Source organism: Sarcophilus harrisii, chromosome 5 (genome assembly GCF_902635505.1).
Source record: "Sarcophilus harrisii chromosome 5, mSarHar1.11, whole genome shotgun sequence".
NCBI lineage: Eukaryota > Metazoa > Chordata > Mammalia > Dasyuromorphia > Dasyuridae > Sarcophilus > Sarcophilus harrisii.
Genome location: NC_045430.1, coordinates 183,662,055 through 183,689,312, shown reverse-complemented (window position 1 = coordinate 183,689,312; position 27,258 = coordinate 183,662,055). Strand labels below are relative to the sequence as shown.

The 27,258-nt window shown below is 38.3% G+C and overlaps 1 protein-coding gene across 6 annotated transcripts; it reads right to left on the bottom strand.

Annotated features, from left to right (window-relative positions):
* Positions 1 to 568: 568 nt before the first annotated feature.
* On the bottom strand, positions 569 to 26,996 carry TMEM140 (transmembrane protein 140). Of its 6 annotated transcripts, none has more exons than XM_031939108.1 (3): positions 26,893 to 26,996; positions 25,379 to 25,524; positions 569 to 1,404 (listed from the first exon to the last, which is right to left on the bottom strand). In XM_031939108.1, the coding sequence occupies exon 3, from the start codon at positions 1,356 to 1,358 to the stop codon at positions 669 to 671; it is 690 nt and encodes a 229-aa protein (XP_031794968.1). In that variant the 5' UTR covers positions 1,359 to 1,404; positions 25,379 to 25,524; positions 26,893 to 26,996; the 3' UTR covers positions 569 to 668. The 6 variants fall into 6 exon arrangements, with proteins under 6 accessions (XP_031794968.1, XP_031794969.1, XP_031794971.1 ...); XM_031939109.1 differs by having other exon boundaries at positions 26,623 to 26,975; XM_031939111.1 differs by lacking the exons at positions 25,379 to 25,524; positions 26,893 to 26,996 and adding exons at positions 2,023 to 2,146; positions 5,761 to 6,082.
* Between the last annotated feature and the right edge of the window lie 262 nt (positions 26,997 to 27,258).

The following is a 27,258-nucleotide window of genomic DNA, read 5'->3' as shown; positions in this document are numbered from 1 at the left end:
TGCTGTGTATAATATTCTCTTGGTAAAAAACCCATTTTCTAAAGGAGAGGTAGAATGAACTCGACTCTATTGTATCCTTATTGCTGTGCCATGTGAGGAGTCGAAACTTTGGCACATTATCATCAGAACCACCAGGCATCTCTGAACTGGTATAAGGTGTATATGGGAAGCACATGATAAATTTAAAAGGTGGCACAAGAGATCATTCTACCTTGTTATCCTTCTAAATCTGAGGATTTATTGTCTTCCCTAAATTCTTGCTGCCATACTGCTACCTTTTCAGTGCAAAATTTTTTGACATCTAAGGTCTTCCTGGGGGCAGCTAGGTGGCACAGGTGGAAAAAAGAAATGGATCTGAACACAGAGTCTCTGAGTTCAAATCTGGTCTCAGACACATTCTAGCTGTGTGACCCTGGGCAAGTCCCTCAACCCTGCTTTGCTTCAATTTCCTCATCTGTCAAATGAATTGGAGATGGAAATGGCAAATCCCTCCTGTATCTGCCAAGAAAATTCCAAAGGGGGTGACAAAGAGTCAGACATGATTGAAAAATGACTGAACAACAAAAAGGTCTTTCCATATCTATTTTTTTTTATGGTAGAAGGAATTAAAGACCCAAGAGATAGATATGGAGAAGAATTCATTGAGTTTTATCTATCCCCAGTTTTCCTTAGGGAGAAAAGGGCAAATGAACGGGGATGTCTCTCTCACATCCCCAGTGATCCTTAGAAAATTTCTGTGGGTTTATATCTATTTTGAGTGAGGCCACAGATGTAGGGCTGCTCTCTCTGTAGATGTAGGTCTTTGTTCCCTGGGGTTCAAGCTTGCTCCTCCCATAACCAAGGGGATACATGACAATAATAAGCAGCAGAAGCAGTAGCATGATTTCTGCCCCAACCAGAGCTAGAAACTCAGCACCCAGCTTTGAGGGTTGGATCCATTGAGCGATGTAGAAGAGGAAGAGCAAAAGTCCGCCGAGCAGCATCCCTGCTGAAGCCCCTAGGAGCACCACTGACAGATTCCACTTGTCCTTGTTACCATAAAACCAGGCCAGTAGGAATGGTAGGGCAGCAAATAGAGCAATGACTAGGGCCCCATAGACACCAAACCTTGCCAGGGCAATTCCAATTTGGGACACCCTCAGCCGTTCCAGCTCAGGGAACTGATGACACTGGAGAAAATGGGAACTCTCATTCCATAAGCAGAAGTTGTAGAAGCCAATTTTTATGGTGGGAAGGTCAATAAGGTTGCCTGATCTCCAGAGCAGGGCATAGAGCAGCAGGGAGATCACTGTAGTGAGGAGGATAATGGTGGTCAGGGACAGCAAGATCCTGCGGCCTTTTGATTTCACAGTCACCATCTTGATCCCTTCTCCAACTTTACTGAGCAGTAACTTTCCTGAGGACCTGAAGTAAATAAAAACACCAATTGAATGCTTTATTTTTCACCTTTTGACATGCACACACACAAACACACACACACACACACACACACACACACACAGTGATGTACACAAAGTTCCCATCTTTTCAGAAACACAAAGCAGACTACACCCGGACAATTCATGGACAAGGATTATCAACATTATCTGGGGTTAGGATAGTCTTTGACTCAACAGACTAGGTGGTAGACTTAGGGGATACCCAGAAGAAATTTGGTTCGAAGGAATAGGCAAAAACTTGTGCTCTTTGATTAGAAATTAGCAGAGGTTCAGAGAGGTTAAATGACTCATCAAATAATGATTTCATGAGGATTTAAACCTGGGTTTGTTATGAATCCAAATCCAGTACTTTTTTTTCACAACATCCTCAGGACTCTTAAATAATACACTCCTTAGTCTTCCCCTTTTGGATAATACAAACAATTGCTTCCTGGAATTATTTAAGCTCCCTGTGATGCATACTTTTTATATTATGGGATTATTCCATGTCAAAGGTGGAAAAACTATATATAATTACACTCCTCTATTTAAAAAGTGATTTTTAGATTAAAGGTGTCTCCAGTAAACAAGGGTTTAAACTTACTTTTAGTCACTAGATCCAATGGTTCTCAAACCTCATCCTTCTTGACCTCTTCTCACACTGTCGATCAGCCTCTCCTTTAAGGACACCATGCTTAAGTGAAGGGGCAGGTAAGTTCTCAAGGCAACTGAGTAGGAGATGGAAGTCCAGGCTAAAGAGTTCCTGTAGTTTCCATCTGTTCATTTACTTTTCTTAAATCAGTCAACATCCTCCATTTTCCAGATTTCTTTTTTACAGCAAATACTTGGGAATTCCAAGGACTTTGAGAAGGTTTTAAGTATCCTTGGTCAAGTTGCTCCTAAATTTTATCACTAGCTAAGGGCCACTGTTCTACCCACACTGATGTATCAGTTTTCCATTGAATAGGAACAGGTGAGAGTGCAGGCAGGCCTTCAACAGTATCCCTGCCTAAAAAGTCGAAGTACTCATTTGTAATATCCTAACTGTGTTAAGATGATTCTTCCCCACAGATTGATGGGGATTTTTTTTTTTTTACTACAAAAGGAGTAAAAACTATTTCACCTTCAAAAGTCCACCTCATAGGGGCAGCACTAACTTTAGCTGCTATTGATCCTCCTACGCCAGACATGTAGGTGTCTGCCCCTTAATCTTTGGCCAGTGACTGGGCCGTTTGGAACCTCTAATGACTGTACAATCTGCACCTGTGTCTACCAATCCTTCTAATGGTAGGCCATTTATAAAGATAGTGAGCATAGGTCAGGTCAGCTGTCACAGCTGCTGTCCAGTATACCCTGGATTCTGTTGTTGGGAGTCAGAATCTGGGTAAATATCACCAGATTGCTTTTTAAGAGTCTGTATTAGTAAACCTGATGCTACTACTTCTCCTGGGTGTTGTCATACATTGTCTACCTGTGTTAGTGACTGGGATATTAGCTACACATTCCCCAGTTTCCCAAATCAGTTCAAATAGATGAACACTGTTTTGTAAGCACTCTCAAGAGGTGAAATGGTCAAGCTGATTTTTGTGTGGAGGCAAAGGATCCATAGGCTAGACAGGGACAGGTTTCCCCTCTCCAGGGGATATCTCAGTCCCAGCTGCATACAACTCTGTTCGTCCTAACTGCAATCTCCTTCCCTCACAGGCTTGCTTAAAGACTCTCTAGGGGTAATGAATTGCCATCAAGCCCCAAGTGTTTTTTGCCTGGGGCTCTGGAACATGCCTAAGTGAAGGGGCAGGTCAATTCTCCAAGAGCCTCCACAGCTGTGGATTGTGACACTTGAGGGAGTTGTGGGGCAGCCTTTACTGACACAGGTGTTGCTTGTGGATGGGGAATAAACTAACTTGGAGGCAGAGGGAAGAGGAGAAAGGTCTGACAACACAATGGCCTCTCAGTGGGGAGGTCAGAGAACAGCAACTGCCTCTTAGTCTCCTTGTATCATTATCATCCTCTCACAAGAAGAGATCCATTCTACAGGTCTGAGTTAGACCTCCAGCAGCCACTGGCAGGTGACTCCTGTATAACAACACTCCTTGATACTCTCTTCTCTCTAGTTTTTGGGATACTACTCTCTCCTACTTTCTCCTACTTATCTGACTGCTTCTTCTCAGTCTCCTTTGCTGGATTTTCATCCAGGCCGTGCCCACTAATAGAGATTGCCTCACAGGATTCTTGTCAGGGTCCTCTTTTCCTCTTGATCTTACCAGCTTCCCATGGATTTAATGATCATTTCTATGCTCGAGAGTCTTATCCAGCTCTAACCTCTTTGATAACCTTCAGTTTTGAATCTCCAACTACTTTTCAAACATCTCACATTGTCTAATTTCCACATGTCAAAACTGAGCTCACTATCTTTTCTCCTAAACTTTGCTATTACTGTTGAGGTCACCACCATGCTTCAGGTTCCTTTGGCTCACGAGCTTGCTGTCTGTCATCCTTAATTCTTCACCCTCTCTCCCTACATTCAGTCTGTTGCCAAGGTCTGTTAATTTCATCTTTGTAATATCTCTTAAATATGCTTCCCCCTTCTCTCCTCTAGTAATAACAATAACAGCCCCCCCACTATTATTACTATCCCTAGGACTCAAGTCTTTTCTGTGTTTCATTTTTCCCATCTATAAAATGGTCTGGGACAGGATAAGACATAATACAAAGACCTGGCTTCATCTTGCCTTTGACACATCCTGGTTGTGAGATAATGGTAAGTCATTCTCTCAGCTAAATTTCAGAAAAAATTTAGTTTGTATTGGTATATCTTACCAGGAGCTCCTTAAAAGATGAAACCACAGGTTTGTTTTTTAAAAAAAAAGGAAAAAAAAAAAGGCTAGATCTCTAAGGTCCTTTTAAGCTTAAGACCTATGGCTTATTGGTGCCTATCTCACTGTAGTCCCTACTTTGAGATTGGAGAAAGTGAAGAGTATATAGAAGTTCTAATACAGAAGAGGTGGGGGTGGAGGAAGAGACTTTGAAATCTGTACAGATAAGTGGAGGAGGCCAAGGTAGGGCGGGTGGGAAATTTTTTAGATGCTAAAGAGGTACACACAAGGGTATTTGTAGTCTCTGCTTCACAGGACTCTGCTCCTGGTTTGATTCTCCCTGATGGCATTCAATGAGAGAAAATGCTGGAAGAGGCTAGCTAGCTGTTGTGGCCCTTTGAAAATGGCCTTGATCTTTTACCCTAACTTTTGCTCTTTTGTTTTAGCTGAAAAGAGATTAATTTGGAGGCTCTGATCTTGAGAATTTTGAAAGGTCAGGAGAGCAAGCCTCCAAAGTCTGAGAATCAGGTATGCAAGAGTCTGGGAGTCAGTGTCCATGTTGATCAAAAACATAGATTGTAAAGAATGTTGCTGATTACTACCTAATCATGAGGAAAAAATAGGACCTTTGAAGCACTAATCTGGAGTTCTGATAACTAGAAGTAATAGAACCTATCTACACATGAAAGACTATTGGAAGAGAAACATAAGGCTGTGTCTTTAACTTTATGTCTAAGATTTTGGTGAGACTGTTCAGCCATACTCTGCCACTGCCTCTGTCTTCTGCTTCTTGATATTTGCTACTGATACTTTGGGGGAGCTTTAAATTGGAAAATGAAAGCAAGCTAAACCAAAATGTAAACACTAATGAGAGTTCTGGATTGTTTCTCTTGTAATGTCTTTAAATATGCAGAGACCTCAGATCCTAGGAAAAACATGAAGGACAGCCTGAATTGAGAAAGCTTTCTGTTGTCTATTGTGTGAAAAAGAAATTCTGGGTCTTAGAATTAAAACTGTGACTTTCCAGTCAGTGTTCTCCAGGTGTACACATCTGACTCAAGATTGCAAATACTTTTAAAGTAATAAGCTTCTTCTTTAATATCTCCTTACACAGTGTTGTAAGCAGCACTGGACATATACTTCACACACCCTTGTTTTTGCAGGGAGAAGGTAAGATTTTTCATTGGCCACAACAATGGTATTTTTTCCTGCTGATAATCACATAATAAAGAGGAAAGTAATCTAGGTGAGTGGAGAACTGTGACCTTGTCTTTTGTTCTGGCTCAAATGGTTTGCACACTAAACCAGAGATGATTTGGAGAATGTCTATCCTAAATGAGCTACTTAGCTGGAATAGAGAATTGCAATCTGTACCAATATAAATGCTAGCAAGGATGGAAATGACTTACAGGTGGCCCTAAAGAAGCAGGGAACAATTGAGATTGTAGAACCAGAAGCCACTATGAAACCATCCTACATGAGCAGAGTACCATGCACAGCAACTACCCAAAAATCACTTATGTTACCTTTTGTCCGAAGAGGTCAGGACACATCATCTAAGCAGTTTCCTTCATTTTTTCAATGATCCCAGGAAAGAAATAGTGGGGAACAGCATGTAGGAAATGAAATCATTTGATATGGGTAAACAAATATGGAAGATGGGAATATCTTAAAGATCTCCCCTTTCCTAGGTATTTGTTAGAGACTCTAGCCACATATGGTTTGATAGGCAGTTGCTGAGTTCCTTTACCACCAAGGTGCTTGCTTTGTGTCATGCTTTCAACTGGCAAAGCAACAATGGACAAGTGGTTGCCCGGTTACCATTGGCTGACCAATTGTCTGTCCCAGGGAACAGGGCAAAGCTCCTCATTTCTGCTGGGCTAGCTGTCCAACATGACCTTTCTACATTCTTCTGGTCTCTGGGATCATCATCACTTCATAGATGCCGCTCATAGCTCTCTTACAGCTAGGTTGTGTTTCAGATAGGCATGAGATAGCAATCTAAAACTTAAAATTGAATAAAATTCAGCAGGTGAAAATGAAGAGTGGATTCTGATGGGACTGATAGAAAATTGAACTGAAAGAAAGAAATTAAACTGCAGGCAGAGACTTTTAAAATCATACCGTTAACCCAACCATGAATGGAAGGCAAAGAGCATGTGGAAATCACTTGGGAAGTATTCTTTAAAGTTGTTCCTATTGAAACAGCTCAAAAAATCTTGCAAGAGTCAAGACAGGCCCAGTGGGTGAATTATTCAGAGTACTCTGTTCTTCTTCCAAGATAACATTCTCATTATCAGAACTACTCGGGTCATTGTCCTAGATTTCTGGCTATGATATTGTGATGTGGGGGTGTGGGCTGTAGGACCCAGAAATATTATATTTGCTGCTCTGATACAGTCTATATTCTGTATTAAGGATTTTGCAGAACAGAAGTTTGGGGGGAAAAAGCAGAGGTGATTCATTGGATTTCCATCAGCTGCTATTCCATGACCACTTCTTATCCAATAGCATGAAGATAGTACTTGGGTTCTTGTTATTCCTTCCTGCCCTCATATGAGAGTCAATATGGTACTGTGAAGAGAGCACTCAACTGGAATTCAGAGCTGCCTTTTAGCTCTAAGCACCAGTTATAGTTATGCAATCTTGAACAAAGTCACTTTTTTGAAACTAAGTTCAACATAGACTTCTCTTACATAATGCAAGTCAAAATGGACTTCTCACACAGTGCACTGTCTCCAATCTCTCTGCCTTTGTACTGGTCACTCCATATGCTTGAAATGCATTTCTTAACTCTACTCATAGAGCCCCTTTGTTATTTTGAGATACAGATCAAAAAAAATATAGCTTTTTTGTAGATGATTTATGATGGCCTATTTAAAGAAATCTCAAGTCAATCACAAAATTGAAATAATTTCAGCAAAATATAAAATAAATCCACTGAAATCATCAGTATTTTTGTATATTATCAGTAAAACTCAACATGAAGGGATAAAAAGAGAAATTCCATTCAGAAAAACTACAGATTATATTAAATATTTGAGAGTATCAACGTGACTCAGCAAGATGGAGGAGATAAATTTTCTCTGATCCTCACAGCCTCTTACATTTTTCCAAAATAGGAATTAAGTACAGGAGATAAGGCAAGGTCATCTGTTTCTAGAGTTTAGGGCATCAAGAATCCAAATTTAACAATTTAGTGAATTGACAGCACAGAAGACTACTTGCTAGTCTCTAATGGAGGATTCACTCAGCAGCCTTTCCTCATCACCCACTTGGGGCAGGACTGTGCAAGCTGATCCATAGTATTTCATTAGAAGTATACCCCCCACCTTCACTTCTTCCCAGAGCTTTAGAAATCCAAATTGTAGAAGCTTACTCTGGTTGTAGTAGTGGATTTCAGCAAGGCAGCACTGCCACAATAGAGATCAGCCAGAAAACAGAAAACCAAAGAGAACTAGGTTGGGAAACTGTGTGGATGTGCAACATTCCACTAACCCTGAAGGAAAAAGCCCAGCTGGGGCCACTTCTGAACCTTTCCAAGTCATTTGGGATAGAGACCAATGCTGGTCTCTTTTTAAAAAGAGGACAAGATGGTTTCAAGGTATGGTCCCCAGGGGAAATCATTTAAAGGAGGAGGAATCAGAAAATGAATTGTATGGGACTATAAGAAAAAAAGAGAAGAGTATTACCAAAAATATATTCAGATACTCAGGAACTATATGAATGTAATTTTAAAATCATTCTTTATAGAAATAATTAATTGTAGAAATATTCATTTGCTCATGGGTAGACTGTACTAATGTAATGAAAATTGTTACTACCTAAATTAATTATTCAATTCCATACTTTACAGATCTAGAAAAAAAATAAAATTTATCTAGAACAACAAAGGATCAAAAATCTCAAGGGAAATAATGAAAAACAAAATGAGGAGCCTAAAGCCTAAAGCTTTGTGATACTATCTAGAAATGGGCGAGTGGAAAAGTTTAATTATATAATTTACAGATGAAATGAACAAATATAAATCCAACTACTAGAATAATGACTCGCTGTTAAAAGGGAAAAACTATTGGAAAAATGGGAAAACAATCTAGAAATTTGGAATAGAATGACATACCATGTACCAAGATGAACTTGAAATGGATACATGACTTAATCATAAAGGGTGACATCATAAATAAGAGAAGCAATGAATACAGTACCCTTTTCTAATGATACAGTACAATGGACAATTTTGATTATACAAAGTTTAAAAGCTTTTGTACAAAAACAAATTAAAATTAGAAGAGAAATAGTTAACTAGAAAAAAATACTTATAAGTTTTTCTGATAAAGGTTTCATATCCAAGATACATCCAGAACTTATTCAAATTTATAAGAAAGAGCCATTTTCCAGTAGAAATACAGTCATCAAAACACATGTACAGGTAAGTTCATGTGTTTTCAAAGTAAGAGATTTGAAGCCATATCAAAATGTTAAAAATCTCTAATTATAGGAAGACAAATTAAAGCAATTCTATGGTTACACTGAAGTTGTGGGAAAGTTGGCATACTAATTTTCTTGTTGGTGGAATTGTGAATTGCTCCAGCCATTCTGGAAAACAATTTGGAATTATAATCCCCAAAGTTATTAGATAGATATAGTATACATATATCTATATATATTATCTCCTTTGATTCAACAATATCACTATTTCTACATCCAAAGAGAGAGAAAAAGAACTTCTCTTTCTATATAATATTTATACAGACATATATACTATAAAAATATCTCGCCTTTTTTGGTTGAGCAAAGAACTAGAAATTAAAGTGTTGAGCCCACTATCTGGGGAATGGTTGAACAAATGATGGTCTATGAATGCAACAATTAATATTGTTGTTTTATATCATTTCACATAAGATATAGTTTGAGAGATATTTGGGAAGACTTGGATTATAATTGATGCAGTAAAGTGAGTAGAAACGGAAGAACAGATTATGCAATAATAGCATTATGAAGAAAAACAACTTTGAAAGAATGAAGAATTCTGTTTAATGCCACTACCTATCACAACTCTGGAGGACATGATGAAACATGCTACTAAATCGCAGTAATTCTAACAGATGTGATAGAAGAATATGATGGCATAACATTTTCAGACATATCCAATGTGAGAATTTGTTTTGCTCCATTATGCATACATGTTAAAATGGGTTGGTTTGTTTGTTTTTTTCCAAGGAAACGGGCTTGACTTGGGATAAGGGAGCCAAAGAGAGAGAAGCAAAAGAAAAGTCACTGAACTTTAAAAAAAAATTTTTTTTAGCTAAAAAGATATAAAGACTGAGATAAGCAGAACAGCTTTGAAAATTACACGCTGAATTTTAAAACAAAAGCAAGCTAAGCCTAAGATGTATTTACAATTTTGTGAACAATACTGTTCTGTGTTGGAAGACAAACACACACACATACATACACATACACAGCAAATTGTGTGTGTGTGTGTATATATATATATATATATATACACGCATAAATATATATATATGTGTGTGTATATATATACATACATACACAGCAGATTGTGTGTATATATACACAGACATAAATATATATGTGTGTGTATACACACACACATACATACACATATACACAGCAGATTGTGTGCATGTGTGTCTTCCACATTAGAAAGTTCCTTGACAGTAGAGATTGTTTCATTCTTGGTTCTTATACAAAGTACCTGATTTTCATAGGCTATGTCAATGACCAAGACTCATGGTAGTATCCTCAAGATTTGGCAAGCCAGTGGACTGTCAATTATGCAAGGATTAAACAAGCCAAGCTTGAAGAGACTGATCACAAGATTATTCGTTTTTAGTAATAAACTCATCTACAGCAGTTCCTGAAATAGGAGGGAGCTAGATGATACAGTAGTTAGAACCTGGAATCAGGAAGATATCAGACCTAAAATATTATTTGTGTGACTCTGGGCAAGTGATATAACCTCTATCTCCATTTCCCCGTCTATAAAATGGGACAAATAGGACACTTACCTCCTAGGGTTTTTGTAAAGATAAAATGAGATGATATTTGTAAAGCATTTTGCAAACCTTAAACCACTCTGTAAATGCTAGTTATTATGTTGTTATCTGGAGAAAGTGCCTACAGCTATGAAATCATACATATTCTAAAGTCTGAACAAGTAAATGTCTGCTCTGCTTACAGTACAGGGTTGCTATCAATTAACTACCACAATGTAACTTTAGACTATCATGCAAATCTGACATGATTTTTTTGGACCAGTAATTTCATCTGCATAGGGACAGCTCAGTGAGGAACTGCTTCCCCCAATGTAAGCTGACATTTTCTTGGTAATTAATAATCTAAAATTAGAAATTTCCTGGAATACTAAGAGGTTCAATAACTTGCCAGGTTCACTTAGCCAGTAGAGTACAGAGGTAGAACTTTAACTCGGACCTCCCTGAAGGTGAATCCAGTTCTCCATCCATTGCCCCGGGCTGTCTGTCATTATCCTGTGGTGTATTTTTCCTGGGCTAATTCCTAGAATCTCCTCCAAGGATGGGCAGAGGGGGGCCCAAGGAAGCCAAAGAGCTGGAATTTATGTTGGCTTAAGAGGAGGGACGGGTCCAGTTTGTCCTTTGGTGCCAGCAGTGTGCAATGACTTGGAATGCATTATTTGATGATTCCTTTTTTTTTTTTTAAATAATAACTTTTTATTGACAGAACCCATGCCAGGATAATTTTTTACAATATTATCCCTTGCACTCACTTCTGTTCCGATTTTACCCCTCTCTCCCTCCACCCCCTCCCCTAGTTGGCAAGCAGTCCTATATATGTTGAATATGTTGCAATATATCCTAGATACAATATGTGTGCAGAACCAAATAATTCTCTTGTTGCACAGGAAGAATTGGATTCAGAAGGTAAAAATAACCCGGGAAGAAAAACAAAAATGCAAACAGTTTACATTCATTTCCCAGTGTTCTTTCTTTGGGTTTAGCTGCTTCTGTCCATCATTGATCAATTGAAACTGAATTAGGTCTCTTTGTCAAAGAAATCCACTTCTATCAGAATACATCTTCATACAATATTGTTGTTGAAGTATATAATGATCTCCTGGTTCTGTTCATTTCACTCAGCATCAGTTCATGTAAGTCTCTCCAAGCCTCTCTATATTCATCCTGCTGGTCATTGCTTACAGAACAATAATTTTCCATAACATTCATATACCACAATTTACCTAACCATTCTCCAATTGAAAAGCATCCATTCATTTTCCAGTTTCTAGACACTACAAACAGGGTTGCCACAAACATTTTGGCACATACAGGTCCCTTTCCCTTCTTTAGTATCTCCTTGGATAAGTCCAGTAGTAGCACTGCTGGGTTAAAGGGTATTGCAGAGTTTGATAACTTTTTGGGCATAATTCCAGATTGCTCTCCAGAATCGTTGGATTCGTTCACAACTCCACCAACAATGCATCCGTGTCCCAGTTTTCCCGCATCCCCTCCAACATTCGTCGTTATTTTTTTCTGTCATCTTAGCCAATCTGACAGATGTGTAATGGTATCTCAGAGTTGTCTTAATTTGCATTTCTCTGATAGTGATTTGGAACAGTCTTTTAAATGAGTGGTAATAGTTTCAATTTCATCATCTGAAAATTATCTGTTTGTATCCGTTGACTTTTTGACTGAAATCAATTGGAGAATGGCTTGGTTTCTTATAAATTAGAGTCAGTTCTCTATATATTTTGGAGATGAGGCCTTTATCAGAACCTTTAACTGTGAAGATGGTTTCCCAGTTTGTTGCTTCCCTTCTAATCTTGTTTGCATTAGTTTTGTTTGTACAAAAGCTTTTTAATTTGATGTAATCAAATTTTTCTATTTTGTGATCAATAATGGTCTCTAGTTCATCTTTGGTTGCAAATTTCTTCCTCCTCCACAAGTCTGAGAGATAAACTATCCTATGGTTCCTCTAATTTACTTATAATCTCGTTCTTTATGCCTAAATCATGGACCCATTTTGATCTTATCTTGGTATATGGTGTTAAGTGTGGGTCCATGCCTAATTTCTGCCATACTAATTTCCAGTTATCCCAGCAGTTTTTGTCAAATAATATTTGATGATTCCTGATGGAGGAAGGGAAGGAATGAATTAGAGCTGGCTAGAGCACAGGGAGTCAGAAAGGCCAGATCAGCAGAACCAGAAAAGACAAAGCAGCTGGGTAGGGTTGGATTCTTGCTTGTTGAAGAAGAAGCTGTTACTCACGTCAGTCTCAGAGCCTGAGCTAGACTCAGATGACCACATCAACATTTGATCAGCGCAGTGGTTTTGGAACACAGAATAGGAAAAGAATTCCATTTCCTTTCACACAAACACCAACCAAAATGCACACGGTTCATTTCCCCCCAAATTACATTAGTATTGAAATGGGTAACCCTGATTGCTGTAGATCTAGACCTTCCCGCTCCCTTCCTGAATCAATAACAGGAGATTGAGACCTTCATGGAACCTGGTTAGGCACTATTCACATCCAAAAGATAAAATACCAGCCATAACTCAAGATTTAGTTTTGAATTTTAGTGATTTAACTTAGGCTCAAATATAAATTCTATTTGCTCTTTCCCCTCTTTCTCCCCCTCCCCCCACTGTTTATCGTCTTGGAAGCACAGTCAATTAACATGGCAGGCAGGTACCTAAGGTGACTGAATATTGGACTGATTGCTTTAAGCACTGTTGAAGGGAAGAAGACAATGGTCTGGCTTCTGAAATTTGGTAGTTTACTGAATAAATGGAAAAAAATACAGACTATGTGTTCTGTATATGCTAAGTTCCTATTGTCCAGGGTCACAGGACAGGGTATTGCTGAGGCAGACTCTGAACTCACTGTCCTGATTGGGATGCTTATTTTATTCAGTAATCTACACAGATTTTTGAAAAGGACCCTGCATGGGCCACAGAGGTAATAAGTGTCAGTGTCGTGATGTCTATGTGGGTCCATAACGGTTGTGCTCACAAACCAGTTTTCTTCTAGAATTCACAGGAAAAAACAAGATGTTGGGGTTTTGGAGTGAGCTGCAAGCTGAGTATGAATCAGCAGTAGGATGTGGAAATGAAAAAAGCACATGATGTGAGATGTTGCATTACAGAAGTACTGGATTCAGAGTGAGGAAAGGTGATAATTCTAGTGTTGGTCTTATCCTATCTGGAGTGTTATGTCTTGTCCTGAGCACCAGATTTGAGATGGTGGGAACATGTCCAGAAGTAAGCAAATATGATGTAGGTCTCTGAAACCATGCCATACAAAAATAAGGTTAAGTAACAGGATGTTGGGCCTAGAGACAGTGTGGAAAGGGGATGGGGGGGGGGAGGGGAAGTGTGTGTGAAGTCTGTAAATATTTAAAGAGGTGTGTTACGTGGATGAGGAATTAGGGTTGGCCTGAGAAGAAATCCTAACACCAAGAGCAATTTGCAGGTCATCACAAATTTCAGGGGGTTTAGCCAGAATTCTTTCTGCACGTATAGGTGAAACAAGTTAATTATATATGTTCAGGATGTAAGATAGACATCAACTCATAGATGTAACATAAAAACTTTTCTGATACTCGCAGTAGATAATAATAAAACATCCCATTTAGTTGATAATTTAAAATTCTTAAAGTAATATAGTTCTATTTTTATTCCTGTAGACGTCCCAGCAGGGGTCCTCAAACTTTTAAAATAGGGGTCCAGTTCACTGTCCCTCATTCTGTTGGAGGGCCAGACTATAGTGAAAACAAAAACTTTGTTTTGTGGGCCTTTAAATAAAGAAACTTCATAGCCCTGGGTGAGGGGGATAAACTTCCTCAGCTGCTGCAACTGGCCCGCAGGCCATACATAGTTTGAGGACCCCTGCACGAGCATTACCAGTATGGTATGGGTAACTAGGAGATGGCAGTACTGGGGAACTTGAAAACTAGCTTTTTATGTCAAGTTCTCTCAAAGTTTCCAAAGTTGATTACAGGCCCTAAGCCAAGACTAGTAGCAAGAAAGTTGGAACTGGTAAAAGTGAATAGGAATGAAAATGAAAAGTAGTGTTTAAGTTGTACTGAGCTTTTCTCACTTCTAGGACTTTCCAAATGCTGGCTTTAGGGAGAGACTGGCAAGTACACTAACTGAAAAGAGATGGGAGTCAGACATGATGTATATCCATAGGGAATTCCTTCACCTCTGGGACCCACTTCCCCCCGAATCATCTGAACAGATTTCATCTTGTACAGAACACCTGCAAGGGGTCCAACAAACTGGCCTTTTCACTTGAATCTCGGTAGGGATTTACCCTACCGAGTAGCATCTTTTCCCTGCATCTATGGCAAGCAAATCCAAATCTTCTGCTCCCCTGATCCTCATCATTCAGTCCTGCTAGTAGTCAATGAGAAATTAATGAACATTTACCATGTGTTCGCTATCTACCATGCAACAACCCCTTTCCTCTGCTACCTCTCCTCAAACTCTCCATCTATTCAGAGCCAGCTGAAATCCCCCTAGAAACTATTCTCTTGTGCCCTCCCCCTTCTGCTGTATCCTCTGGAAAAACTGCTTTACTGTCAAATTCTTCTTTGTAATAGCAGAAAAATCATCTTCCACTTAAGACTGTTTCCTTCTGACCCTGAAGGCATTCCTCTAAAGGCACTTTTCCCCAATTCTGGGTGTTCCTTCTTTAATGACTTTTCTTCTTTCTCTCCCCATCACCTAAGGCAGAAGTCACTATGTTTTTTGCTCTCCATCTCCATAGTCAGTATCCCTTCTCTACTGGCATCTCACAGCAGCCTCTTCTCCTTTGAGCTTCATACCATTCAAGTTCAATCACTCTGTCTCTGTCCAGTCCCTTGAACTCTCAAAGGCTAGCTCTGGCAGGATCAACCAAGCTGGAAAGGCTTCAACTATGACCTTGGTGAGAGTCTGTACCTGTTGTCTGAGAAGCAGCATAGTTAAGTACACAGAAATGCGTCATTAACTAGAAGGTTGGCCACAAAGTGAAAAGACATATATATGTTTATGTGAATATACATGCATACACACATAGTGTATACACACAGAAATATACATATATAACACAGTGCATGCACACAAGTATATTTGGATACTACATGAATTGTATATGTAGGGTGTATATACTTAATCGTTTCAGTATTTTTTTCTCTCCAAGTGAATTCTACTTAAGGGTAAGAAAAATTGTTAGATAAACTAAGCTTATATTAAATGCAGATCTGATTTGCATACTAATTGAAAGAAAAGAAATGAAATAATGCTCAATAAATTAACTTCTATAAAAGCCCTGCTTTCTTAGCAACAGAAATGTCAGAACTTGTGAATTTCTTCTGAAGCTCACACTTCACCAAAATCAAATATGGATGAATTCAGATTCTTGGAGCATAATGTATTTCTCTTCAGGTTAGTAGCTGGCCATCTTTTCTCCTCTATTATCCCTACTTGAAATGATGCAAGTTAGTCATTCCCTTCCTCATCTCTGTTGGAATTAATGCAAAGTACTAAAGCTTTTAGTACACTTTTTAAATCCACATAATTTGACTACCTTTTTTTTGCATCATATACTCTAACTATGAAGTGGGAAATCAAAAATAAGTGATCTTGGGAAGAATAAGGATGGGAGGGGCGAGGGAAGGAAAAAGGGGAGGTAGAGGGGGGTTCAGCGAAACAGGAAATAAGGAGGAATGTTCACAGATAAATTAAACTGCCAATTGCTTAATTTACCTCTACTTCTCACCCCAAACCCATCATCACCACATACTAAAAGGATCCTGAAAAATAAGCTTGCATGAATAGACAGCTGCAAATGTGGCTGAGTACTTACATTACAGGATTCATGGTGCCAAAGTATCCAGAAAAATCCACAGACTATGAAAGAAAAGTCTTGTTAAGTGTAAACTTCTTTCTTGCAAACTTGAATTTTAAAAAAATCAGTTCAAACTTTCCTTGTCTTTGCTGTGGAATGTGAATAAATAACTCTTCCGAACTTTAATATATTCCTTGTGACGTCTGATGTAAACAGCTAATTTCACTTTCATTTCTTATAAGCTCTATTTGCTTCATATCTGGGGACTTCTCGGAAGCAAACTTGGTAAGCAATCTTTTGCAGGTTTTCTGAAAGGACTCCTGAGGTTTCAGGGTTATCTAAATTGTGGTGATCAGGTTTAGGATGTCAGGACTAAGTGCAGTAATTGTTCCTTTTGTACTCAACTGTTTAAGCATTAGACTGATACATATCTAAATAAAACCAACAGTTATGTCTTGGGGAGGGGAGAGGGAAACCATTTATCATAGCACAGAGCCAAAGAATTGTTTTTCATGAATGGAAACCTTGATCAAGGTTAGGCTTGTGAGTTAAAAGATGCAGCTGCATTACTAGCTAATTTCTATGCCTTTTTTGGGTTGTTTTTCATAGAAGCAGGAATTCTTTGATTTGCTATATAAAAATAAATGCTTTGCTCTCTCCTTGTGAGCTATATTAAGTACATATTACAGTGATTAGAAGCAACCTTTGCTATTGCCAGTGGCAAAATCTGCTTTTTATTAGTCAAGGTGGTAACAATGGCTACGTTTCTAGCAAAAGCAAAACAGATCAAACAGAAGAAAGGGGAATTCAAGTATTTCTTTTCAGTTACTGACTTGTGGAGATGCAGCCTGGATGGTCTGAATTTAGGGTTAGTAGAATTTAGTAGTACAAGAGAAAAGATATGAAGGCATGACAAGTCAGAACTGGGTTTGATGTATGCAAAATCTCCTGAGATCTTCCAATTTTCCTGCTCTGCCCAATTCTCCTGTTTTCTTTCTCTATGTAATTCCTTGCCTCGTTCTGCTTGGGTTGCCCTTTTCCCTCAAGAGGAAACCTGCAGGTAGCATCACTCCTTTCCCCAAGTAAATGCCCAAAAAAATGCTTTTTATTGATTTGGAAAAAAAAAAAAAGAAAAAGAAAAACACCACAGAACTGGAGTTTAAATTCTAGTTGCAGTAGTTGTTAAACTTTGTGACCTTGTATGAATCATTTACAGTTATTTCATCTGTAAAAAGGGGGAAATGGTACTTGCACTACTTACCCTCATTTGGTTATTGTGGGAAGTGTACTTTTTAAACCTCAAATTAAATTAAAAAGAAACTTTAAATCTAAATAAACTCTTACTCTTAATATTGTTCCTGTTGACAGTGTTCTGATTGCTTCAAACCCTAGAATAGGAAAGGGTAAGATGATCTATACACATTGCCCAGACTATATAGGGCTGTGGGGTGAGAATCCATTAGGACTACACTTTAGGGATAAATAGTCAGTTCTGGCTATAATGGAGTAGTGAGGAGGAGGCTGGATTATATTTGGGAAGCTATAAAGTCTTGAGCTGCTTCTGATCGTTAAAACTATCTTCTTTAACATAGATCTTCACAGGCAGCATGGAGCAGTGGATAGATTACCGCTGTCACAGTAGCAGATGCCAAATCAAGTCCTGCCTCTGACACATATTGGCTATTTGTCTCTGAGTAGGTTAGTAATTTCTCAGTGTCCTAAGTGACTAAGATTATACATTGCAGAACAGATGCTGATCTTCATTAGTAGAGTGGCGTTTCCTCATTGGGAGTTCCCTATGTCAGTAAAATGGCTTAGATGGCAACATGTTAGAACCCAGATGAATCCAAATCCTGCACCAAATATTTCAATAAAGTTTGAAGGATAATGATCAAGAAAGCCAAGGAGAAATGGGGATGAACTACACTCTTCTGTGCAAGACCATGTAAGAAGACTAAAGGAAACCTATGAAGGCTCTAAACAGAGATAAGCTAGAGTCATGGGAAGAAATAGTAGGCAAATAGCTCAAACCCATAGCAGGAAACAGAGCCAGACCAATTCCCACACAGGCCAGGTCTGACTTGGTACTCAGGCAGTCTATGCCCAATTCAGAACCCGGGCAGCCCACACTAGAACAAATTTCCAAATTAGATTCTTTGGAAATTAGAATGGGTCAAACTAAAAGTAATAAATCCACAAAATAAATAATATTAAAATCAAGAGAGTTAAAAAGAAAAAATCAAAATATTTCCCATCAAATAGAACAAAGTACAAGATAACTTTCTGAACTGTTTTTGTTTTTGATAAAAAAAAAAATCCAAGAATCACTGATTAAAAATATTGATTAATAAAAGCTTGGCTTTTATTTTTCAAGAAATAGCAAAGAATTAGAACTAGAGACAAAGTAAAAATAAAAAGAAGTCATTGAAATAATTCCTGAAAGAAATCTCAAAATGAAAACTCACAATAAAGTCATTGCCAAAATTGAGAGTTTCCAGGTCAAACTAAAAATGCCACAGGCTGCCAGAAAAGATTAGAAAGCAAAATCCAACAATATGCTTCTTTCCAATAAATACACTTGAAATATAAGATTCACACAGTGTTAAAGGACAAGAGTAAATTCTATTATGTTTCAGGTGAACTAAAAAAAAAAAAAAGCAGGGATAACAATACTGGCCCCCCAAGCTAATGTGACAGTAAAAAAAAAAAAAAATAGAAATTAAAAGAATTAAAACTACATTATCTTTAAAGAGACCATGTAAGATGAATCAATATCAAGACCTAGTATATGAACTGAATATCATAGCATTCAAATTACTAGAGGAAAAGGAAATCAAATTTCAAGGAGAAATAGTAAAATAATGACAATAGGATACCCTCTTCAAAGTATGTTTTTCAGCCTTAGATAAATCTAACATAAAGATTAAATAAGAAAGAAGTTAGATCATCAGGTATCTGGTGAGTTCTCTATTATGTATAGCACCTTTTTTTTTTTTTAACATTTTGTTGGTTTTTATTTTTTTTAAGTTATGAGCTATAAATTCTATTCCTATCACTCCCTCTTCTTCCTCCCTCCTTGAGATGATAATCTGTCTGATATATATATATATGATACATGTGCAATCATCCAAAACATTTCCATATTTGTCGTTTTTAAAAACCTTTAAATTAAAAACAATTTCAACTTAATAGTATTTTACTTTTTCCAATTACATGTAAAGATAATTTTCAACATTCACTTTTATAAGATTTTGACTTCCAAGTTTTTTTTCTTCCTCCCTCTTCTCATTCCCATCCCATGGCAAGCAATCTGATATAGGTTCATTTACAATTATATTAAACATATTTCCACATTAGACAAAGACTTTTTTCTTTTTTAGAAAAAGGAAAAAATCAGTAAAGCTGAACCATATATTGAAAAAAATCTGAAAACATGCAATGCTCCAAGCCCTGAGGACACTGATCCCTGCAATTTCCTCACATTTCTTCCTTAGGGTAATGCTTGCTTTTTAAAAAAAATTTGCAACATTTATTTTGCTTTGTGATGGATTTTTTCTGTAATTACATTGCTATAGGGTTTTTTGGCTTCATTTATCTCACTCTGCACCAGTTCAGCATAAGTCTTTCTAAACTCTGTGCTGTAAGAACAGAGCACTTACAGCACCATAAGGACTATCATTTATCCATAACTGTCTTAACTGCATACAGTAGGCATTTAATTATTGAATAACTCATTAAATGGCATGCAAAACACTTCAAAAATGTCATCTTTTTAATAGTTTGTTATATTTCTACAAGTGGATTGTGCCCAGTAGTGAATAAATAGCAAGTGAGCCTAAGAGACAGGAAGACCTAGAACAAGTCCTACTTCTTGATATATTGACTGGATGATCCTGGGCAAGTCACTTAACTTCTGTATTCCTGGCAACTCTAAGACCATAAATTGTAGGTCTACATTAATAGAGGCTGGTTCCCTTCCCAACAATGGAATTATGGGTCAGGTTCTCCCCCCAAGATTCTTAATAATAAATTATTAATCCATAACTAACTTACTATTATTACTACACCACTACTAATGCTGTATCTCTGAGTCCTCTAAGATTTCTGAGATGGAGATTGGGGAACAGGACATGGTCCAAGTTGCCTGGGACCCAAGGGACATGTGGGATGCGAGGGTGAGGCAGCCAAGCACAATCCTTTTTGCAAATGGGGAGAGCATTAGCGCCTGACCTCCAAGGAAAGGCAGCTTTGGAGAAGGTTAATTAGTTCTAGGAACTAAATGGTTGGCTCCTCATGAACTATTATTGCTTTGTTCTGCTTAAGAAACGATTACTGATAAAGAAGCCTAAAGGTTACGAGACTGGAGATACTGAAGAATGTTTTGGTGTTTTCTACCACCTCTAGCATGCCCCACTCTTGTTGGACTCCTATCAAGGGGTGATGTTGTCTTGACCTGAATTGAGGGGAGAGGAAGTATGGAAATTCTTTAGACTTTCTTAGCCACTCTCTCCCTCCCCCAAATCCATTCTATGGAACAACCTAGCAAGGTCCAAGATCCTGGGGCTCCTCTGAGATGGGAGAAGGGTCTTTCATGTTCAGGAAAGCTAAAGGCAAACACAGAACCTTTTTTATTTCTTCCTCAGGGCCTATGGTCATCAGGTCCAAAAGGATTCTTCTAGGATATGAGAGACCACCCTAAAGATCAGTTATGATTAGAGTATAAGGCTTAGATTTTAAGTCAGCCAGTCAACAAGTATTTGTACGTACTATGATTTAAGTACTATTTTTAGCTCTAGAGACACAAAGAAGGTTCAAAAACTGTATAGACAAGTTATATACAAAGTAGATGGAAGGTAATCTCAGAGGTAATGTACTGACAGTGAAAGGGGTGAGTAGGTCAGTTTAAAAAAACAGAAAAAAGAAGTGAACATAGCATGTATTGACTTACATTAAAGTCTCCTTAGTTCTTTTTCTGGCTGTAGATGGCATTTTCTATTCAAAGCCTATTGGGATTTCTTTGGATCACTAAACCGCTGAGAAGAACCAAACTTTTCATAGTTGATCATCACACACTCTTGCTATTACTGTGTACAATGTATTCCTGGTTCTGCTTGTTTTGCTAAGCATCAGTTCCTGTAAATCTTTCCAGGACTTTTTTTTTCTGTTTTCAAAGTATTTTAATTTTGAAAAATAACTTGACATAATGTTTTTAAACAGCACAGGCTGTGAGACAAGACTAAAATTCTGTGGTGCCTGGGTACCCCAGAGGGACCTAATTAGTCCCTGATCTGAGGCCAGCAGGACTTTCTATAATCAACTTATTCATCATTTTTTATAGAACAATAATATTCCATTAACTTCATATGCCACAGCTTGTTCAGCCATTCCCCAGCTGATGAGCATTTACTCATTTTCCAATTCTTTGCCACTATAAAAAGAACTTCTACAATTATTTTTGCACATGTGGGTCCTTTTCTCTCCTTTATGATTTCCTTGTGATACAGTACGAACACTGATGGATCAAAAAGTATGTAGTGTTTTATAAACCATTGGGCATAGTTCCAGATTGTTCTCCAGAATGGTTGGATGCATTCACAATTCCACCAACAATGCATTAGTGTCCCAGTTTTCCCACATCCCCTCCAACTTTTATCATTTTTTCCTGTCATCTTAGCCAATCTGAGAGATGTGAGACCACTGCAGTGTCTTTGCCACAAAAATTCCAAATGGGATCATAAAAAGAGTTGAATACTATTGGAAAAAAAAACCTCAACATTAACAATGAAAAGGAATCCAGGAGGCAGAGATCAGGAAGAGGAGAGCATTTCAGGCTAGGGGGATAGCTAGTGAAAAATCACAGAAATTGGGAGATGGCATGTCATTTGCTTAGAGCAACAGGAAGTCCAGTATCACTGGGATCACAAAGTATATAGAAGGAAGTAAAGTATGAGAATACTGCAAAGCTAGGAAAGGGCTAGGTCATAAAGGGATTTAAGAGACAACAGAAAAATTTTTATTTTAATCCTATGGGTAGAGATCCATTAGAGTTTTTAAGTAAAAAGGAATGATATAGCCAGTCCTGTACTTACGGGTTTGGGGGAAAATAAGGAGTTCCGTTTTGGATGGCTGAACCAAAAAGGACCCTGTGAGTTTCTCATGAGAACCTGAAATTAGGCTCACATATTAGCTCAAAGGGACAAGCATGACCACAGCGTGACCTTGCCTATTTCTGTCTTTCTGCTTACTTGGGCATCACACCTGTGAGGTGCTTCTACAGAGAAGGTCAGTTATTGTTCCCCGAAAACACTGACTCTGGAAAGTCTTCCTAATACCATCATGGCATGCATCCTGTTACTCCCACTATTGTATATATCCAAACCCATTCCATCATTGTGTAAATTCTGTTATTGCTTTAGGGTGTGAGAAATAAGATTTTTTTATATTACAGCTGCCTGATGACCTAACTGCCTTCTTTTTGCTTCTGTTTCACCCACTTGCTTTGCTGTATAAATGCTGTTTCCCAGTCACTCTGGACCAAATGATTTTTGAATATGAGTTCAATTCAGTTGACTAGCTTAAATTCTCAAATTAAATTAAAAGAATTAAAATAATATTAATTAAATTATTATTAAAATATTAAATTAAATTAAAAGGATTAAAAGAATAAAATTAAAAGAATAATCTCTGTCTTGCCTCAGTTTCTCTGGCATTATAGGACATTTTGAGTTTGAAGTGCCTACTGAACATCCACTTTGAGATGTCCAAAAGGCATTTATGTGAGATTGGAATTTAGGAGAAGAGATTAAAGTTGGATATATAGATTTGAGTCATGGCTATATAGATCCAAGTTATCTGCATTGAGATAATTGAATCACTTGGAAATGATGAGGCCACCAAGTGACAGAGTTGTTGTTTGTTCCTTTGTTCTTTAACAGGAACATGACATCATGGAAAGGATATCATGACATGCAAGAGAGTTGGATTTCAGTGAGGAAGGGCTGGACAAGGTCACCTGCCTCCTTTTTCCTCCAGAGCCATCTGGGTCCAGTGGAAAGATATATAAATCAATAAGATTGCAGATGACCCTGAATGCTATGGGAGACCTTAGCTTAATAAACATTTTGTGAGTGACTGGCTGAGTGACATCCAAGATTTCCCTTTCCCTCTCCTTCACAATATGGCACCAATCAACATTTTTCAAGCCTTATTTCAAACAATCCACCTTCACAAAATCTAAACTCCAGACAAACTGCAGTATTCACCAAACCCTTTCACTCCACGCCTCCTTTTTCTTTACATCCATGCCTAAAATTCCCCCTCCCAGTTGTTTACCTTCCTACCCAACTCAAATAATCCCTCTTCCATAAAGGTGTCTCTAATACTCTCAGAAATATGACCTCACAGCACACGTTTTGGATATTATTTGTATACATCATACTTACCTACTAAATGCTCCTAATTTCCCCAAGGGTAGAGATCCAATCTTAACTGAATCCTTTAATACTTTCATAACAATGCCCCATTGGTGTTTAATAAATATTAATTTAACTAAACTATATGATCATTTAGACTAGAAACATGGGCTAGAGTCAAATTCAGGAGAATCTTGAATGCCAAGCTATGAGATCTCACCTAACATTGAGTCATCTTGATTAGTATGTACAAAATTGACTAGTGACATAGTATGAAAGGAGAAGACACACAAAACTTGTGGGACATGCACTGGTAAGAGATGTGATCTAGATGGAGATCCTACAAAAACATCTGAGAGACTCTGAAAAGGAGTTGTCAGACAAGTAGGAAGAGAATCTTCACAAAGCAGTATCAAGGAAGCCTAGATAGAAAAAAGTGTCAAAAAGAAGGTGATTAATAGCGTGTAAAGCTACTGAGAGGTTAAGAATCAGGATCCAGAAAAAGCTATTCGATTTGGCAATTATGAGATTATCAAAGACTTTGGAGACAGCCATTTCAGTTGAATGAGCTAGAAATTAAATTGCAGAGGGTTTAGAAGACGTGAGAGGAAGGAATCATCAATTATAGATAGATTTCTCTCCAGAAGGCTAGCCATGAAAAGAAGAAGAGATACAGGATAATAGCTAACAAGAATGGTAGGAACAAATGAGGATTGTTTTGTTTTGTCTTTTTTTTTTTTTAAGGATAGGGAAGGAAATAGATTTGTAGACATCAGGGAGAGTATCAGTATACAGAGATTACAGAGAATTGGTGGAATAATAGGGGAGGACAATTTGCAGGACAAAATGGGATAGGATCATTTGAGGGGTTGGCCTTGACAAAGAAAAAGGGCCATCTCTTTCTAAAAGATGGGTGAATGAGGATATGGTAGAGGGAGAAATGGAAGATGAGTAAAAGAAAAGAAGGAGCTCTTAGTGTGCTGTGCTTAGAATGCTGTGAAGAAGGGACTCCATGGGAGGTTTAAGAAGGTGGGGACAGGTTAGGAACAATTTACCATTGTGATAAGTGGAATTATGGATTGATTTGGGGTATGTATAAAAGAAGGATTGCCTTGTAGCAGTGAGGAGCTAGTTAAGATTTGTGATGCATGATGTTATGACAGCCTTCAGCAAAACACATAACAAGGAGAGCTAAGACAACATCTGTGCTAACACATCTTTCAAAATGAAATCTTTCAACTTGACATTTAAAGTTCTCCACAATATGGCACTAATTTACTTTTCTGCCCTAGTATATATGACTTACCCTCACATACTCCATGTTTTGCTTGCTTCTCAATCTTACTCTGCCTTCTTTTGCCTGAATGCATCTATGAAAGCCATCTTCCATTCCTAGGACACCTTGGGTGATCTTTCTCTTCAAATTTCCTTAGAACACTTTTGCTTAGGTATTTCCCTTGTTTGGTTACATTCTCCCTTGTATCATACTTGCTTTTGTGCATGTCCTATTTCCCCAGTAAGATTTCTGAGGCCATGGACCTCTGTTGTTTATCATCATTATACTTCCCTAACATGAAAGGCATAATGGCATAGTGCCTAGAGAACTGGCCTTGAAGTAAGGAAGACTCCACCCCTCACACCCCAAGTCCTCAGAAACTAAGACTGCCTTGTATAGCACCATCTATTTTTAAAAATAAATTTCTTTTAGTTAGAAGTGAAAACTTATCTAAAATCTGGAAGAAGTAGCATGATGGAAAGAAAACTGGATTTGGAATCAGAACATGGTGTGAAGCCATTTATTCCACTAATTACTTGTATTAACCCTTACTTCCCTGGGTCTGGATTTTTTTTATCTCAATGAAAGAGGCACACAAAATGTCCTGAACGAGAGCTCACCTTCCCAGTATAGGCCCACAGCAAAGAGGCAGGAGTGCTGCAATCAACTTTAGAAAGTGTCAGGGACTTGGATTTCCAGAATCTTGTGTCTTTTGACTGAGGATTCCATCATATGGTAAGTTGAAAAGGAAAAAGAAAGGTGGATCCTGGGGGAAAAAAAGAAAAGCTACCTCAGCATGCAGGGATTACTGGGGTATTCTTGCGTAACTGTAAGATGGAGAAGGGAAAAGCAGCCAGTGGTGCTTGGGGGAGCACACATCTGTCAAGCACCTACTATGTTCCCTGGCACTATGCTAAGGGAGCCTCACAACCACCGGGCATTTAGGTCCGATATTTCCCTCTGTTTTTTGTTATAGAAACTGAGGCAAACAGAAGTGAAATGCTTTGCCCACAGTCACTCAGGTAGTGTCTGAGGTCTGATATGAACTGATGCGAACTTGGGTCTTTCTGAGGATTGTAGTCAGAGTGAAGATGAAGTAAGAATTTTAAGAGAATGATTCGATTCGTAAAACACTCATAAAGAGACATTTATTACAGGACAAAGATTGCCATTAATTACGGGAAATAGCTTCGTAAGCTGGAACAAATATGACTAAGTCAGCCTGAACCACAGGGCAGTAAGGCGACCTAGGAGGGGCCTGGTAATCTCCCAGACAGTGACCAGGCAGACTGGGACTCAGGAATTGATCTGTCCTTATGTTACAATGGAAACAGGTTGGGTGGTTTAGAGTTATTAAAGTTATTAAAGCATGATGAGAGAAGGAAGGTAGTGAGTGCCGAGTGATTGCTAGGGTGTCCTGAATCCAGAGGTTCCAGTCGAATCCCAATCCTGATGAAGCTGTGCAAAGAAACTTTAACAGATTACAATGTACCTTGAGTGTTAGCAAATCACCATTCTGATGAATGAGAATAGACTGAAAGGAAAATGGTTATTAGTTCCCTTACTATCTCTGAGCATAGAGATATAGTTTCCATACAGCCTTGCAAATTTTCCCCAGAAAGTTTATATCCTATATACCAGATGTAGACAACTATACTCACTAGTGTGTAGAGGGAAGAGAGAATGATTTTATTGTTTGATTTCCTTTTATTTAAACTCATCTGCCATCCCTCAGAGACTTCTCCCTTATTCTCATTCCACTACACCTAATTTCCACAATTTCCCATTCTAAAGCTACCTGCTTCTTCCACTATACTCTGAAAAGCCTGTTCTATTAGTCAACAAACTAGATTTCATCTGAAACCTTTTCCTTTCTTGTTCTTTCCATCTTCTTGGGGTCATTGAGACTTGGCTTCCTCCTGATGATATATGCTGGCTAGCCCTCTAGCACTGGCTGCAATTTCACATCTGTGCCCCAGCATTCTGAGAGTAGGAGGGGAGTTAGATCTTTCTCCTCATTGCCATTTCCAGGTTCTCCCTTTACCCCCATCTCTTGGTAACCTCTCCTCCTTTGAAGTTCATTCACTCCATCTTTATTACTCATTCAAGATTCTGATGGCTGTTATCTACAGACCTGTGGAGTATTCTTCCCCTCAACAAGTCCAGTGCCTGGCTCAGTCTTTCTCTCCTCCTCAACTCCTGTCCTCATACTAGGAAACTTCAGCATATGTACTGACACTCCCTTGAATCTCCTAACCTCATAATCCTCAACTTACTCATCACCTGTGACCTCCTACTTCACTCCACCACAGCTACACAGAGATGATTGGTTGACCTTGCCACCACTCAGTAGTCCACATATATATTAATGAAATCTAAAACTCCTTTGTCTGAACATAATCTATTTTCTTTCCACCTTTCTTTCCAACTCCAAACCCTGTTCTTTACATTCTTCTGCCCCTCAGTTCTTTCCCAGGCCATCATCCTTACGCTAGCTACA